The 18,474-nt window shown below is 45.3% G+C and overlaps 1 protein-coding gene across 3 annotated transcripts in view; it reads left to right on the top strand.

Moving 5' to 3' along the window:
- The window catches only part of TOX (thymocyte selection associated high mobility group box), a 270,503-nt gene extending 258,507 nt beyond the window's left edge, over nt 1-11,996 (top strand). For all 3 annotated transcript variants that reach the window (XM_074354850.1, XM_074354849.1, XM_074354851.1), the window contains 3 exons: nt 2,732-3,121; nt 9,156-9,307; nt 9,648-11,996. In XM_074354850.1, the coding sequence (XP_074210951.1) occupies nt 2,732-3,121; nt 9,156-9,307; nt 9,648-9,684 (579 nt within the window). In that variant the 3' untranslated portion in view covers nt 9,685-11,996. The remainder of the gene's footprint in view (nt 1-2,731; nt 3,122-9,155; nt 9,308-9,647) is intronic.
- The last annotated feature ends 6,478 nt before the right edge of the window (nt 11,997-18,474 follow it).

The raw sequence follows: 18,474 nt of genomic DNA, 5'->3' as shown, positions 1-18,474 counted from the left end.
GGTCTATTGTATTAGACTGATTAAGAATTAATCAGAAGTGAAGCCAGAAGTAGGTTTTTTCCCATCTAAATGAGTGGATCTTTATGTAAAGATACAAATTCTCAAAATACAGGTGAAACACAATAAAGCTTCCCTGCTGCCTGCCATCCACCCAGGAGCCAGTGGGGAACCAAGCACACGGTACCATACCAAAGGAAAACTTAAGGGTTATAATTTAGTGTTTTTTTTTTTTTCTGGAAAGGTGTGGTTCATGATGAGAGCAGAGAAGAGAGTGGAGATCAATCTGATATTCTGTAGGTTTTCAAAGATTTCAGATCTTTCCTCATCCCTTAGGAAGAGGAATGGCATGTCTTAGCAGGGACCACAGCAAGGGCAACACTGACTGCCTGCAGTATTGTTCAAGAACACTCATTCAGTCATTTAACAAACATGTCAGTCTTTGTGCTCCTGCACTGTGCCAGGAGCATGGGACACCGAGATTCTAGTCCCAACCTTAAAAAAAAAAAAATCTTTTCTGGTGACGCAGGAATCATGGTGAAGAGACGATGCACTGCAGGTGCATCTGGTAGCTATCTGGTCACTGTGTAGTCGTTCTTTGGCTGTATGAAGTTGATGCAGAATGTGACTAACTATGACATTAGCCCTTCTGCAATAGGTCAAAGAAGAAGGAACGCAAACCCAATGAAAATGCTTTCCCGCATGACTTACAGATACACAGCAAGCACGTAATCTTCTTGGCATATATGGAGTGATTTTTGAGGCATATCACTGCAGTACATGTTATTCTGCTGTAGAACTAGTCACTGTTTACACAGCCTGAGTTAACCTGTTTGACCTTTTCCTTGAATTGTTCACCGCTCTGCACATCAACAATAAGAATTTTTAAGCAGAAGCAAAAAAAAAAATCGACTTCAGATTTTTTCTTTTTGTTTAATCAAAAGCACTACATTTAATAAAGCTTCTTAAGTCGAAAGCCTCCCCTTGAAAATTTTTGTAAACAATTTTGGACATTTTTCATGTCAGTGCAAAAGACAGGGAGTCTGAATGCCCATTACTATTTCAGAAAGCTGCATCAATACTGTCAGAGTTTGCAATTAACAGATCACACACCACTGTATATAAAATAGATAAACAACAAGGACCTACTGTAGAGTGCAGGGAACTATATTCAATTTCTTGTAATAAGCTATAAAGGAAAAAAATCTGAAAATACATATAAATACATAGGTATATATATGTATAACTGAATCACTTTGCTGTACACCTGAAACCAACACTATAAATCAACTACACTTCAATTTAAAAAATTAAATTAAAAAAATACTGACTCAGAGAAAAAGGAGAGGATTCTTTGGGGTACACCTTACTATCTGTTCTACGTGGAGGAGTCAGTCTCGCAGGACCCCAGGTCTCCATGGTTTGGCAGATTCTTCCAGATATCAGTCATGTCCTTTCTGTGGAGACAGCAGAGGAGGCTACGAGCCCGTCCACCACAGCCTGGCCACCTCCGGTCAGCACACAGAGGCTGCACCGTTCTTGCTATGGCTCTCACTTAATTGTCCTCCTCTGTGGGAGGAAATGAATCGCGTGGCCAGCAGTGCTGCAGGCTGGCTGGTGAGATGAAGTTCCGCGTGGAGTTTCATGTCATCGTGGTGATGAACCAGAGTCCCTAAGTACCTGTCTGTCCGCAGTTCCGCACGGAGACGGAGCAGGGGGAGTTCGGGCAGGCCCTGCGGTGCTGAGTAACCAGAAACTCATGTTGGTTTATCAGCGGAAGAAGCACGACTTTGAGGTCACAGAATCAGGGCAGGGATCCATCCTCGAGACCTCGTTTTGACAAAGCGACCTTTCTCCTCCAGAAGGACATGTTAGCATTTTCCCTCCCCAGCTGCTCTCCCCCTTCACCATTTGTTTATCAGCCCCTTCCTCTCAGCAGAAGTAGGAGGGAGGTTCATGCCCAAGAAGAAATGCCTCCGGGCCAATTCCTGCTGCTTCTCAGCTCCCACTGACAGGCCTCGTTTTTAAGTCAATTACACGATTATTAGGTAAGGCCGTGTGCAGGTGTGAAAAAAGTTAGGGCAAAATTACATTAATTTATGATGGAGTCTCAGATTTCTAAGAGAGCTTATTTTTATCCAGTTCATTATTGAGGACAATTCATCACCAACTTCTTTTAAAAAAATCAAGCTGAGTTCTATGGTTACTTTGAAGGTATATTAACATGGTCTTATCTGACTTCAGAAAGCTACTTTAGAACTCTTTTCTTTCTCATCTAGTTCCATCAACCAGCTTTGTTTTCTTTGTTCAAATAGCTAGGCCAAGCCTCTTTGAAAATATAAAGGGTAAAAATTAAAAACTAAACACACAATCGAAGAACTCCAGAATAGAATTCCCTTCCAAGTGAGCTGCTCCGGCAGCCCCTGCTAGGGTACTGACGGCATCCACCCCACCTCTTATCTTATTATCTTTCTTGGGATGATGACAAAAGTCACCAAGTTAGAGCTTAGCATTTAAGCAAAGGGGGAAAAAATGTCGCCAAACATTGTTTTAGATTTCACCGAAGAGAATGCGCTCCGTCAGGTGCGCGTGGTCACGCGGCAAACAACGGCGGAGGAGCTGCTGAGGGTCAGGGACGGCTGGTCCCGGTGCAAGTCCGGGAGCGGCTCCCGGAGCCTCTCCGAGCAGGAGGCACCGCGCGTGCGTCTCTGACCCCCGTCTGTTTCCCCCGCAGAGCTACAGCGAGCCCGTGGACGTGAAGGCGTCGCAGCCGCCGCCGCTGGTCAACTCCAAGCCCCCGGCCGTGTTCCCGGGGCCCAGCCAGGCCCACTCAGCTCTGTACCTAAGCTCCCACTACCACCAGCAGCCCGGAATGAGCCCTCACCTCACCGCCATGCACCCCAGCCTCCCCAGGAGCATAGCCCCCAAGGCCAGTAACCAGATGCCAGTGACTGTGTCTATAGCGAACATGGCCGTGTCCCCCCCTCCCCCGCTGCAGATCAGCCCGCCTCTGCACCAGCATCTCAACCTGCAGCCGCACCAGCCGCTCAGCATGCAGCAGCCCCTCGGGAACCAGCTCCCCATGCAGGTCCAGCCCGCCTTACACTCCCCGACCCTGCAGCAGGTACGTGCCAGGCGCCGGGGGTCTGCTCACCGGTGGGCTGGGCCGGTGTCTTCTGTCCTTGTGTTTAAGTGGAGAGAGACCGGAAGGCATCGGCTTCCGGAGAGACTGCTCGGCAGGTGACGAGCAGGGCAGCTCGCACCACCGGCCCTCCGCCTTCCGTCCTCCCCGGTTCCTTTACCAGGGTTCCCGTCTGCTTCGTCGTCCTCATCACCCTTCTTTCTGCTTCTTGAGTAAGGTTCCCTTGTTATTTGAGATGGCACTGATGCTAAAGATCTCTTCGGGGTTGAGAAGGCTATTTGAAATATCTATATATTGGAAATGAGGAAGTCTTGATTGATATGCCTGGTGAGTCCAATGAATGCTGCAGAATGAAAGCAGGCCCGTGGTTTATGGTCAGAAATACCGAATTTGGTACAACCTTAAGAGTCCTAAAGAAATGAAAATGATAACCAGAGTTTTATTTAAAAATGGGTATCTGGCTTCTACAGAGATGAGAAAACACAGGAGGTTTGGGAGCCTCCCTGTCCACTCCCCCAAGTATGGAAATCATTTGTGTAAAGTCTTAGCTTAAGTTTTATTTGAAATCAAGTTTTCCTTTTGGATTTTGATGTAATTTTTAAAATTGGAGACTAAGGAGCAAATGATGTAAACTGAACATAAAGCATCAAAAAATCCTAAAAACTTGTTGTAAAAAAAATAGATCAAGGTAAAAACTATAAATCACATCAAATTAATCTATCACATTTATAATCCAATTACTCTGTTATTCCCAGAGCTATAATTAAATATGCAAACATAGCCTTAGAGGAGGGACACCTGGCCCTCTGGAATTTGAGCCTGTGATTGGACTAGGGAGGGGTGGAGGGGAGGCAGAAATAGGAATCAAACATACATAATCCCAAGTTCATTTTTATTATTATAGTTATAGACAGGATTTCCAAGAGGTGACAGTAACAAACCTTAATACGTTACCTCACCTCATCTTTAATTTCGGAGCTTCACAGTGCAGGCCCTGGCAGCGTCTTCATTTCACAGGTGGGGAAGCGCAGGCTCAGCAGAGCTGAGTTATGTGTCCCTAAGGCCAGAGCTAGAATTCAAAGCCATCTCTCTTCAGAAATCAGAGCCTGGATTCTTAAACGCTAGACCTGCTGCCTCTGACTCAGTCATTTTTGTAGGTTCTCAGCAGTTTCCCACTAGAGGCCCTGTTGTCTCCTAAGAATTGGGAGGGTCTTTAAATCCTGGTTAGTTCTGAGGCTAAATGGTTGTGGAGAGCAGAGGACTTGTGTCTTGACCGAAGTCTTCACTGGTCCCTAAGCCAAGGATATCGATCAAGCTCAGACGACTTCCTTCCCCGGATCCAACAACCTAGTTGTCGACCCACAAGGGAAGGAGACGGGGGAGACGCCAGCCTCCACCATCCTGCCTTATCTTCAGCGGTGTTTGTGACCAACAAGTGATATTCATAGAGTCAGATTTCCACGCTTTCCATCAGGCATAACTCATAATAAGAGGTACACTCTTGGATGCCCTTGTGTTTTGATGAAGCAGTAGTGTTTGAGTAAGGAATTGATAGTCTGAGTCGTGTGGGTTGACCCCCAGCTAAGGGTGCTGCCCGGCCGAGGGCCCGTGTTTGCTCACAGGGCTGTAGTTGAGGGACTGTTTCTTCCTGGAGAGAAGTAGACAGAAGGCACAGTCAGTCCCCTCCCCAAGCTGAGGGCCAGAGCTCTGTGCAGAGAGGGCACCTTTTTACTAATGTATCCACGCAGACCGTTCCTTTTTCTGTTTGTCCTCACACCTTAGATGAGCTGCCTGTGAATTCAAACGCTGCAGGATGACAGGGCCACATGGGGAAGCCCGAGAGATGCGTCTTTCCGAATAGAATCTTAACTGAATAGGAAAACATAGAACAGATCATACCGGACAAGCTATCCATCGATCTTTAAGTCCATTCCATTAGTGCGTCGCAGGAAGTGTTCTCGCTGAGGTGGTAGGGCCTGGTTTCAGTTCGCATTAATAGTGACATGTCACAAAATGACACGACCCCAAAACAGGGAGTAAATGCCGCTGCAGAGACTACGATGACTGAGATCACTTTCAACGATGCCTTGATCCCGGTAGGCGGTCAGCAAAATAATGGTTGAAGGGACAAATGAACAAATGAGTGAATAAAAAATTGTAGTAGAAGTTGAAATATTAGAAGAAATTACAGGCTAGTTTGTGGAATCTCAAATCCTTGGAAGTTTTACAATTTTTTATTTATTAAAAAAAAAAAATTCATTGAACCTGAATGTGTTCCTGGCATTGTCCTGGCTCAGGAAAGTGAGTTCTGCCCCGAGGAGCTCACATCGGCCGGGGGGCAGTGGGGGAGGGGGCAGGTGGAAATAAGATAAACAGGTGCATTACTAGGATCCCACAGAAGTAAGAAACCAGGGGAGGAGCTGCAGGGCATGTGGAGGAACAGCCCCGGGATGGGCTGGGAGGGATAAAGGAGCCCCCTCTCAAGGCAGGAGGATGAGAAGAGGAGACCCTTTAAGAATCAGAAGGCGGGAGGGTGTGGGGGGAACCACAGAGCACAGAGTCAGTCACCCCTGCTGCCATCAGTGCGTCACGGTCGCCGCCGTCTGCGGGGTCGGTGTCCACATCCCGAGAGCAGCGTTTTAGCCCGTGGTTGTCGTGCCCAGGGCCAGAGTGAGGCCTGTCTGATCCACCATCTTCATCCTGAAGGTGTTTGCTTCCTAGGTACGGGCGCCATGGTCCCATTTGCAAACACCAAAAAAAGAAAAAGAAAAAAAAGAGAAAGAAATTTCGTGACTACTGTGTTTTTTAAATAATGCCTCATATTTCAATATTACTATAGCTGTTTTATTATCCTTTTGAAAAACGAATGTATCCTACAGAAATGATGTTAGCGCCCACCAGGAATGATGTTTTCTTTTTTTCCTAGAGTAATATTTTATACATCAAACCCATGGACCTGTTTTTGGGGGTCTAATTTTCTTCCTTTTTTTTTTCTGTACGCTGTACTGTCGAATGAGGTCAAGAGGAAAAAAAAATCATTAATATCTGTCAACTTCCTTTATAACCTTAAGAAAAAAAAATCTTTGTATGATATCACACAGACAGATTTTCAATTTCCTTGTGTAATAAACAGCTGCTTTAGGATTTGGGTGTAATTTAAAGGTTTAAAAAAAATCACATTGAGATTGATGAATAAATCAGTTGTGAAGACAAAAACATTGATGCCTGTTGAAAATGCCTCTCCAGACAGGCAGGAAATGAAATTAGTTCCCAGAAAAGTGTGGATATGAGGGTCACTGTTTGGTTGTGCTGGGGGCTTTTTTAGGACTTGCTACGGTGGTGCAACCGAACGGCAAGGGCTACAGAAATCTAATTAAAGAGCAAATGTCCCTTCTGACATCAAATTAATCTTTATCATGTTTCCTATTTTTATTTCAATCTGGCACCAGAAAATGAAATTTAAAATTCCAGGCATGCTACAAAACAGTTGGTGATTTTTCTCTTGAGCATTAAAATGCAAACTGCTCAGTCTTGTTTAATTAGACCGCTAAGCAAACATTTTTCAAAAATGTATATCATCATTGTTTATTCGTATTTACATCAATAATCAAAATGGCTTTAGTTCTAGGTTTGACTTCAGCGTCTCTTAATATAGTCTTCAGAAGAATGCTTCATTTTCTGAGCTGAAAGCAAGAGAGATCGTGTTACTTCAGGCTTTGCTTGTGTTTTTCTTGGTCTTTGGTTGTTTTAATATGAGTGATCTTAAATGCAGGCATTGAAATTAGCTGACTTTTAAATTTTTGACCTTTGTAGATAACACATAATTTTGGTATTTTTAAACTGAAGTGACCCATTTAATCTTAAAGTCCACTTAAAAATTAATGTTCTCCTGATAATTCGCCCCCCCCCCAAGCTTGAGAAACCTTGTTCGTTGGCTGGAAAAAAAAGCAATGGTGGTTTCTGTTGTTTGATTGTTGGGGTTGGGTAGGAGCAGGTTGGTTTGTTTTTATTTATTTTTAGTTTCTCACATGTTTCCATACCTTCAACTAAAGCGAGGTGCTTTCAACTACTTTGTTTTTGAGTCTTACTTACTGTTAGGTTACCTTTTGTTAATTGTGCAGAAATCCAATGTGGAGAACTTTACATTAAAAAGGTCGGAGAGCCTTGGCATTTACACTTTGACACTCCCCGTGCCCTTCCAAGGGTAGCACCAAAGAGTTAGTGTTAAAGTTTATTTATTGGAAAACGTGACTTATTGAGCCACTGCTGCCTGCTGGGCCCGGAGGCTCTCCAGTCGCTGGTCGCTGGGCGGCCCTTACAACAGGGCTGGTACACAGGTGGACCTGAGGCTCCTCTCTCTGGGGCCTTCGTCCTGCCGCTTCCCAGCATCACATGAGACACTCGGGAGAGAAGTCGAGAAAGCTGGCCAGTAAGCCCCAGAAAGACATTATGGGACCAAAATGAAATGGATGCAGTTCACTGCAGCCAGGGCAGCCCCTCGCACGACAGAGACGCAGGGTGGTAAAGGCCCGGAGAACCAAACTTCCCAGTACAACCTCTCACTTTTCGCCCTCCTATTGTGGGAAATGTTTGTGGCTTGAGCTGCAGGTGGTGTCTGCATAAACAAGCTTACCTCCCACAAACCAGCTGTTAATTAAGGAGACATGCTTGTTCCCTCCAGCCTCCGCAAGGTCAGATAACCAAGCTGGCTGAATACCCCACTTCCCATCCTTCGCCATCTTGTCTTTCATGCATACACAGCTTTGGTGGGAGTTTGGGTGGACATTGGCTTGAAGTCTTTATCATTTGAATAGAAAATAAATTAATATCTTAAAGCCAAGACTGAGAATTGAGGACATTTGATAATAGATGTCTTTTGAGTCTTTACCCAAGTTACCCTCAAACATGGATAAAAGTCGAAGGAAATATCCTGAGTGAAAAATCAGCCCTCTGATCATTCTGCTGAATTTTTTTTTCAGAAATGTAAATTCCCAACAGTATTATGCCTTCAAAAGAACCTGCAAGTAAATAGAGAACAATTCGTTTTTAAATCTCTTGATTTTTTTTCAGTGGTTAAAAACCATGTGACAATCTCCTACAGAAAGAGACAACCACAAGATTAATTAAGCTGCTTTTTTGGTCATTTCCAGCAAAGCTTGCTTATGCCACTCTTGAATTCACCAGATAAGCTAAAAATAAATCTCAGTGTATAATGCTTTTTGTTTACCAGATACAGCTATATACTTCAGAGATTCTGTCCTTGAATTTTTAATAACTCAGCAAGGATTAGAAGTCAACACTCCACCATACCAGTGTATTAAAAGACTCTTCCTGAAGTCTGATTATTATTTGCCAGTTAATAGACTTTTCAATTAAAAAATATTTGCTCAGTCTTACGCTCTTGCTTGTCTCCTCCAGCGGTTGTTTTGAATTTCTTTCCCTATCCTAGTCCGACAACTGTTAAAAAGCTTTGGTTGAAATTTTTTAGCTGAGAAAAAAGTACAAATAAAAGAAGAAGCAGATGGTCCCTTTGTGATTGAATGAAGAAAAAGGGTTTTGAGAACAATATGTGAATAGGTGTAGTCTAATAAAACACTCAGCCACCTGCTGCCTGAATCCTTCAAAAAAGATTCTGTTGCATATTCTGGGGATTAACTATTAATGTATCCTTAGGCTTGATAGAAAACATAAACTTCGAGGGGTTTAGAGCCTTTTCCCTTTGTTTTGATTGAGTTGGCTTTTCTCAATTTTAAATTGTTTCTCGATTCAATTGATCTGCTCCAGAATAGAATTCAGGGTTTTCTAATACATGTTTAAATGAGGGGAAGGTAAGAAGAATGGGGTTGTGGGCGCTTCTTTTCCATCTTTAAGTTTTCTGGGTCCTTGGGACAAGCCTGCCCTTGCAGGGAGGCGAGCAAGAAGGCAGCGGTGTTTGCAAACAATGGGTAACTAGTAGGTGCTTTTCTTCTTAAAAAGGCCCTGTGATCCTTATTTGTGGCCTTGCTTTCCCTTTCAGGGATTTAATCTGCAACCCGACTATCAGACTATAATCAACCCTACATCTACAGCTGCGCAAGTGGTCACCCAGGCCATGGAGTACGTGCGCTCCGGGTGCAGAAATCCGCCCGCCCAGCCGGTGGACTGGAATAGCGACTACTGCAGCAGTGGGTAAGCGGCCGGCCGTCGCCACCTGCTGGCGGGCCGCTCTCATAGCATGCGTGTGGTGCCCCGCTCCCTAGGCGACGCAAGGGGCCGGCGTCCGTCCCTTCCTGCTTCCCTAAAGATAATCTGGAATGGTTCCGTGTTGGGGGAAGCAGGCGTTGTCCAGCAGCCTTGCAACCGTTCCAAGAATAGACCCGTTTAGATCCAGTCCGCTTTTGCTGCGCCCCGGCCCGGTGCCCGGTGCCCCGCCCCGGCCCGCAGACTAGAGCCAGCGTGCACAGCCCCCGGGCTCGCGCGGCGCGGGCTGTCTGGTTAACGCGACGCCGTTTGTTTTCTCTCCACACAGAGGCGTGCAGAGGGACAAAGCACTGTACCTCACCTGAGAATCTGAACACCTCCTCTTTCCACTGAGGCATTCAGGGAAGTCTTTCCGCCGCGGGTTGCTTTGCGCCGCCAGGCAGCCCTCCGTCTGATTAGAAAATTCAAGTTGCTGAGCACTTAGGACCATTTGAGCTCGTGGGTCCCCCACTCTGGAAGAAATAGTCATGCTTCTTTATTATTTTTTTAATCCTTTCTGGACGCTGTTTCCCCTCGCCCTGAAGGAGGCGTGGGCCGCCCCGGTTTTGTGTTGGGTTTGCTGTGAAGTGCTGCCATAGTCCTGCCTTAGCGACTGTAGACGTCCCGGGTGAAGCCCGGCTTTCCCAGTGGTTTTCATAATGGGTGTTTATATGAAACTACTAAAGACTTTTTAAATGGCTTGATGTAGCAGTCATAGCAGGTTTGTAAATGGCATCTATGTCACTCTCCTAGAGTATAAAATGTGAATGTTTTTGTAGCTAAATTGTAATTTCAAACTGGCTCATTCCAGTTTATTGATTTCACAATAGGGGTTAAATTGGCAAACATTCATATTTTTACTTCGTTTTTAAAACAACTGACTAATAGTTCTATATTTTCAAAATATTTGGAAAAAAACATATTCCCAAATGATTTTAATTTCAAAAAAAAAATTGGCTTTGTCTCATTGATCAGACAAAAAGAGACCATATGAAGGGAAACGCAAACACATTTATTTTATACTGCAAAAAAAAATTGCTTTTTTGTATCACTTTTTGTGTAATGGTTAGTAAATGTCATTTAAGTCCTTTTATGTATAAAACTGCCAAATGCTTACCTGGTATTTTATTAGATGCAGAAACAGATTGGAAACAGCTAAATTATAACCTTTATGGCACTGTATTATTGTTTCTTCATACTGTGTCTGTATTTAATCTTTTTTTATGGAAACCGTTGCGCCTATTTATGAAATAATAAATATAGGTGTTTGTAAGTAAATTTGTTAGTATTTGAAAGAGGTTTCTTTGATGTTTTAACTTTTGCTGGCAAAAAAAAAAAAAATTCACGCTTGGTGTGAATCCTTTATTACTTAGTTTTTACAGTGAATAAAGCCAAACCTACTTTTCATTTTAGCAGCAAATTAAAGTAACCAACTCTTATTTCTCCATTTCTTTGGTTGACGCAGGTGAAAAACTATGATATCTAAGAACTTTCCTTCATACAATAGAACAGAGAATTGCCCTAAAAGTCACACAGGCTCCAAGACTGAACAGATGGTTCTCTATCTGGGGAAAAAAATAAAGGGTGGCTTCTTGGTTCTCAGCTGGTTTTAGTCAATTCTGTAAACTCCCCTCCCCCCCAAAAAATGTTGGAAGTTGAATCAATCAAAATTCCTCAGTCTGCATGCTTTTCACAAAATCCAAAAAGCATTTAGGAATTAAACCAGGGATGGGAGGAGGGAAAGGGAATGTGTACTGTCAAGACTTCATCTAAAAATCAAAGGCGAGTAACCAGACAGTAAAGAAGAAAGGGGGTCGCAGCCCCAGATTAAAAGCTATTGATAGAAGTTGAGGTTCTTGCTGTCATTTGGGTCTCTCCAAGCTACTCTCTTTCCAGAATTCTTGGGTCTTCTGGAGAATTGGTCCTAGAGATTTGCTAAAGAACCAAAAGCGTTGAGAATCTGGCTGAAGGTTGGCATAGCTTTTTCATCAAAAAGAGCAAATTACTCCCTTCCAAGGGATTCTATCAAGAAAGCTCGTCTGGTTGGAGATCAGAATGGCTGATGTGTCTTCCGTGGCATGTGTGAAACTAACTTAGCCATTTAATAACTATGAATATTTGCATCGTGTAATCCAGTCAGAATTAAAAAGACAAAAGGTTTGCTTGCTTTGGAATGATTTTAGGCATTGTACAACCTTGAATCAGTTGAGCATGTAATAACTAATAAATAATGCAGATCCAATGTGATTATTAAAATGACTGTAGCTGAGAGCTCTAATTTTCCTGTCTTGAAACTGTATAAGAACTCATGTGATTAAGTTCACAGTTTATTGTTTGTCTGTTTAGTATTTTAGAAATATACCAGCACTACTAATTACCTAATGTCTTTTATTTATTATATGATGAGAAAGTAAAATTTTCACTTGTGTTAAGGCTAAACTGAGAAGGTAATTACCAGGATGCAAGCAACCAGCTTGGACTTTGACAGGTGGGCTGTGCAGGAGAGAACAATGTTGTTTACAGTTTTTCTAGAGCAGGTGTGCAACCAGGGTAGAGAGAGTGTTGAAACTCGAGACCAAAAACAGTCTAAAAAATGTAAATAAAAGAAAATACATCATAAATAAAAATTCTTACCATGCGTGACCGTATTCTATTTGGATATCCATCAGTCTCTGAAAGGCAGACCCAGCCAGATGAGAGATCCCAAATCAATGTCAGGGCAGAAGCCATGAGGCACAGAAGAGGAGAGTGGCCACCCTGGGCCCAGGCATTCCTTCCCCAGACACTGAGAAGGCCCTCTGACAGGCGTTGCCTGAGAAATCCTCCACTTTTAAGGAAGCCAGAGTCTGGCCTGGGCGCAGCAGCTCATACTTGTAACTCTAAGGCACAGCGGTGATGTACACCGAGTTCCCTGCCCTGAAGCCCTCCGCAGGATTCCTGGACCTCCAGTAAAGGCATTCCGGGCAACTCAGCAACGGTGCTGAACATGGACTGTCTTTACCAAGGCACCAGAGTCAAAATGATAACTCATTAGAAAAGGAAAAAAAGGCTGGGAGAGGGTTGAATCAACTCTCCAACATAGACAAGAAAGAATCATCAAAATCCCCATTCCCATTCATTCTAATGTGAATGAGTCAACAGTGAAAAATCAGTCAAATAGTGCCTTCTGGTCAGTCCAGTTAGCGAACATGGCTAAGGATGAAGGCTGGTCTCTGTGACTCTTCACCTCGTTGCCATAAAGGGAAGGAGCTCCTTCTGAATGAGACAGGAGTGGTCAGCAGCAGTCTTGAGGACAAAGAACGTCTGTCCTGACTCCGATTGATGATTAAGAATTTTTTTCCGTTTATGAATTCAGAATTAACTAAGCACATCAACAGCCCATATACTGTTTCTGTGGACCTCTTGTCTTTTTCAGAAGAGTTGCCCCAAACATCTGAAAGGTAGACTGAGCTATAGGAAAGTGCCTAAATATCCTTTTTTCCTACAAAAGTGGCAGTTTCATTGGTTCCACCTAAGATGATTGGGAACTAGGGACGATGGGGCTCTGGCTCCAACTTCAGTATAATTTCAGATGGAGTTAGAAGTTCTTTACAAAGACGCCATCAGTCTTGTTCACAAGGTGCCCACTTCCAATCAGTCCCCGACAGCTACGTTCAATTAAACCAAGAATATTTAACTTACCAGATTCCAGTAAACCTCCATAAACATCCTAGTTCTCTGGTTCTTTGATTTAGTATAAAAAATTTATGTGGAAATTTGCAATAAATCAGTTATCTGCTGGAACATGACAGTCTTTGTTACACACAGGTGCTCTGTTAATGTTTATTTGTTGAAAGAGATTTTGAGCTGCATTTTCTTGCTCCATTTGTAACTCTCATTTGAAGGTAACTGTAGAAACAGAGAAGTTCTCCTCTTCTGCTGAGAGCTGAACATTGAACTAGTGGGACGGTGCCGCAGTCAAACCCTAAGTCTAAGCCCCGAACATTTACCTCACTGAGTCACCTAATGGATGCATTCATGTGAGTCACCCAACAGCACAGATCTCTCTGTTTCCCTAAAATAGAACAATTTCTTTACCTCCAAAGCAACTTGAATGTCATAGCCCAGAGTAGGTGCCCAACAAGTGCGATGATATGTCGAAAGATGAGTGGAACATCACCAGTTTTCCTCCGCAGCAGTTCTGTGCTGTTTCTTTGATGACTTCAAAGCTCTTTAAATGTAGACGGGAATTAAACCTTGCAGACAAGCATTGAGAGGTGAAGAGGAGTGGAAATTTTTTAAGAAACCTAAGGTTACAGAGAGATTGAAAGAAAGAATTTCAAAATGAGTGGTGCTGTCTTCATTTGGTCTACATAAACAAACAAGAGTGTCTTAGTTACAAAAGTAAAAGACTATACGCTAGTCACATCGAGAAACTGAGAAGCCAAGGAGAAGAAAGGTGTCAGACAAGTGGGAGTGCTGAGCACAGGGGAGAAATTTCAGGAGACGAGTTTATAAAATGCTAAACTGAAACGTTGACGTGGGAGAGTATAGCTCAGTGGTAGAGCGCGTGCTTAGCGTGCATGGGGTCCTGGGTTCAATCCCCAGTGCCTCCATTAAAACAAAATGGTGAACAGGGTGCTGGATTGTTTTTCTAATTACAGTGTATGAGTCTGACTTGATGAAAGGAATAAAAGACCCTACTTCCCGGTCTCTGCTTTATTGTATCAGGATAAGAAGACGCGGTCCTGAGGAGAGGGTGTAGCTCAAGTGGTAGAGGGTGTGCCTGGCATGCCCAGGGTCTTGAGTTCAATCCCCAGTACCTCCTCTAAAATAAATAAATAGAAACCTAATTACCTCCCCCTACAAAAAAATAAATTTAAAAAAAAGAAAAAGAAATGGTCCCTTCTAAAAAGATGCTCAAAGGAGATTTCCCTAGCTTTATTTGGAACCAGGTCCCAGTATGGAAGAGCCTTCCCTAACAGAGAAGCTTCCAGATCCTCACACAAAACGATGGCTTGTAAGGGCAGGAGCTGCCTGACATCACAGTCCCAAAGGAGGGAGGCTGGGAGCTGCGGGAGGGAGGAGTAACCTCGGAACCAAGACACACACGCTTCGCAGTACGTGTGTCTACAGAGATGTTAGACTCAGCTCTCTCACTGACTCAGCCAACATCTCGTCCTTGGTATCCGGAATCAGATCCCACGTAGGAGGCAGGAAGTGAAGGTGCAGTTCTTGCTCCGGGACCTGGAGACCCCTGAGGACGGCGCCGGGCCCTCTGTCCGCGCTGGTCAGTTGTGCCTTCTTGGCAGAACCCACCAGCACAAACCCTCCCCGTCATCATTTCACATTTTATCAGCAGCTTGCCAGAAGAGATGTTTGAACGTGAAATTTCATTCACACTGACGTGAGGCCAGAAAAAACCAAAATGGTGACTGGAAATAAAATGGAAACACTTACAATTCTACATACCGAAAGGGACCAAAAAAAAAAAAAAAATTCTCAAGAGAGACAGAACCAAACCACAGTACTTTCAAGGCTGCAGCATCCCTGTTTGGCAATTGTGTGTTTACAATAAGCCTAAGCATAATTGCTGTGATGGGCTGTCAGGGAAAAGATTAATTTGGCAAAAATTAGTATTGACTTGCTGTTTATTAAGGCTTTTAAACAGCTGTATCTGGCAGCGTTCCTGTAAGTGCCTGTCGTATCTGAAAATCAGCCTCACACCCTGGTGCTCGCCAGCTGTTACTGAACAATCTTCCACCACTTTGAATGCCTTTCTCCAGGCCAAATAGCAAGAGCAAACTATTGCCAAATGAGCCTTTTTCTCCTCCTGTCACTTTTCTTTCCTTTCTGAGGTGGGGGAGGGGAGTGTCTGAATGCTGAAATGTCAGCCCGTGGCCGATGGCGGAGCTGATACGAGGTGCCGGAAGGCGGCAGGTGGCTTGGGGACTAGAGGAACGTTCCCCACGTAGAGAGTGGCGGTGCTGTTAGTCACCTCGCACACGCGAGAAAACCACAGCCTGCAACTGTTGGAAGGCAAAAGGGTTTCAAGACAGTTAGAAATCGGTGATCAAAGGCTCGGCGCCATCAGATTTCCAAAACCCATGTTTTGTTCCCTCGGACGGGCACAGGCCCCATCAGCCACAAGGCTGGGGGAAGACCCCGCCAGGGGACGCTGAGGCGAAGTTGGGTGGGGACCGTTCGTCTGTGTCCCGTGGACCAGAACTTCCTCACCCAGACTCTGAAGAGGGACCAGCCACTCGGTCAAACATACACCTCTCATTTTGATTCAGTGGAAACTTGTAGAATGAGATAGATTTGGAATGTTCTGAAGTCTGTCAAAGAAAGGGCAGATTGAGTTTTGTGCTGGAATAAGAGCCAGTGGTTTCCAAGTACAGTCGTGAAGGCGATGGAAAGAATAACATTCCAGGGTGGTTAAACACCAGGCTATAAAGGGCCCAGTGTTAGGGCGAGAGTCACACGAGCCTTTGCAATATGACTGCTTTTACAAAGATTAATCTCAACTTTTTCGAGCTGCAGCAGGCTGGAGAAAAGTTGGCCGAGAGGACGCACAAGGACACGGTCATCTCTTAACCCTTCCAGGGCTGGCACTTCCCTTTAAACTCAGGGAGAGGGGGACGAGCCTAGGAGCTAAGCCTGAAGCAGGTGTTTGTCAATGTGTGACCTCCAAGTAACTTTGTTCTGAAGTCTTTGCCCTCCATGTGGTCTGATGCCTGAAGTTTGACTTGGGATCAAATCCGGTCCAGCTCCAAGGCACAGACAAACATATCCTACTGCTCAGCCCCAAGGGTGTGCCGCTCCTCCCTGGACCTCCCCGAGCTCTAGCCCTGATCCTAGCCACACACCCTGAGGGCGGGCGACGTCGGACTAAGTCAGCTCGTACAAGCAGAGAAGAGAAGCGCCTCCCGCCTGAGAACGAGACGCGTGTCGCACTGAGCCCCGCAGGCCCTCATGGAGCCGGGCTCGCTGCCCCGCACCCAGCCTGGTCCTGCTCGTGCCCAGCTTTGGGCAAAGGGAAGTCCAGGGTGCGGGAGTCACGTAAAAATGCATCTACGACCGTGAGTCACAGACTGTTCTAAGTCCCACCACAGCCCTAGACTTACGGGTGCTGTGGCCGATTCCGAGGGCAGGAGCTGCTGCCGCCGGCGCCTGCCCCCCACCCGCACCCGGGAAGTCGGGCCCAGCGCCGCGCCCTGCAGCAACGCGCCCTCCCGTCGTGGGCCCGCGGCCCCTTGGCCCTCAGGGGCGACGCCACCGCCGGAGTCAAAGCACACCTGTTGCTGATTAAATTCAACTCCGGGAGTGCAACATCAACCTTTTATTCCAAAAAAAAGCTAATGTTATTTCTAAAAGAATCCAGGAAAATCCAGGATGGGGAAAGCGGGGGCCGCTTGGGCTTCTGCTTTTCCTGTTCGGCAGGAAAACATCTGACACACGAATTTATGGCTTTGTAGGTTTGGTTACCTGTCATCAGGTGACTACGCTGCGAGTGGGAGGTGAGGGTGAGACCGATTCAAAGGTGGAATCTGGTGAGGGCGGCAGGCCAGGCGAGGGCCTAGTGCTCTGTTGAGGTCTCCACTCTGGTTGTACGAGGACCGAGGGGAAGAGTGAGGGAAAGGACACCGTCTCCGCGGATAAAGTCCTTCCAGAGACGTCACGTTGTTGATAGGATGCTCAAGCACGGAGACCTTGTGCCTATGAAACCAGCCCGCGCCAGCACGCGGGGCCAGGTTTCTCTTTGACCTGGTTTGATCCAGTTTCCCAACCCTGAGGAAGCCCCTTAGAACGCACCTCTCCGAAAATGGTAAGCGCTGGGGTGGAGCAGCTTCTTGCTTTGTTTTTGTTTTTTTATCAAGGTAGACCCACAGAAACCTAAATCTGGTCTTGGCAAGAGTTTCGTACAAGAAGAAAGGAAGGATGGTCTATCTAAACAAAACTGCCGTTTCCGGGTACTATTACAAAATGCGCTTATCTACAAAGCCGTTCTAGCTGTTGCCTTGGGTCATTTTTAGCACCTGGTTTCAAGATGTGGTTTCAGCCGACCAACACAGAAGCGTTAGATGGCTTTCTCTCTCTCCCCCTCTTTCTCTCTCTCGTCTTCCTTGTCTTACAGGGCAAAGATCCTGCTACTTTATTTAACCTACCAGTTTCTTGAACGGCTTTCTGGTCTTGCGTTCCCAGAACGTTCACTCTGATCACACGGACCGCTGGGGGAGCCAGGTCGCCCGCAGCCAGCACAGGCTGGCCTCCATCGTCACTTGTTCATTCTCAGGTAAATGGAGAGAGACCCCACGCGCCCTCCTCCCCTGTCCTTCCTGATGTAAAGCAAGCGGAAGTCTCTCGGGACCGTCCTCTGCGCCTTCCCATCCCACACTGCAGATAGTCTCCATAAAAATGATGTATTCGAGCAGCTTCGTTTCACCAAAATGAGCCTATTTTTAACATTTTTGCCTAAAGGCTTGCTTTCCCGCGTTTTTAGCTGTAAAGGAGTTTGCTGATGTCTCATGCTTTCATCATCTCTCCTGCCTCCCAGCCAGCTTTGGGACCAGAGGGAAGTCAGTGAGCCCTCTGCGGCGGGGTTTACAGGTTTCCCCGGTGGCACTGGAAGTGCTTCACACATTTAATTCCTGTATCTTTTCTTACAACCTTTGAGTGTCTGCATGTTTCCATGAGGCTAGTTTTGATCATTTGGATTTCAGGGTAAGTACTGCATAGACCACCAGCGTGATGCCAGCGTGTTATCTTGGTTTTATCTCGCTGTCATTACTTCAGAGGGTATTTTAATTTGGACAACACACTGTACGGAAAAAAGAGCGCTTCAGAACAGGTATTCAAAGAGACGAGCTGCGAATAAGCAACTGCACACTTCGCCCACTTTCCATGGTGACGCACAGCTGCACGCTCTGCTCACTGGATGTGACCTTATGTTCAGTCCCTGGGTTAAGATGAGACTTTTTTTTTAAGTTGCCTGCTGTTACTTAGGATTCAAATGGCAAGTGGGAATGTGTAATAATCTGCCCTAGTGACTCCCAGCAAGGACTGCATAGTGGTGCAAAAAGCTGTGAGTTCTCAAAATGTACCAGGTGTAAACTAACTCACTTGGCTTCCAACTC

This window comes from Camelus bactrianus, chromosome 29, assembly GCF_048773025.1.
Source record: "Camelus bactrianus isolate YW-2024 breed Bactrian camel chromosome 29, ASM4877302v1, whole genome shotgun sequence".
Taxonomy (NCBI): domain Eukaryota; kingdom Metazoa; phylum Chordata; class Mammalia; order Artiodactyla; family Camelidae; genus Camelus; species Camelus bactrianus.
Note: the sequence above shows the minus strand (reverse complement) of the source record. Positions and strands in the feature narration are given on the sequence as shown.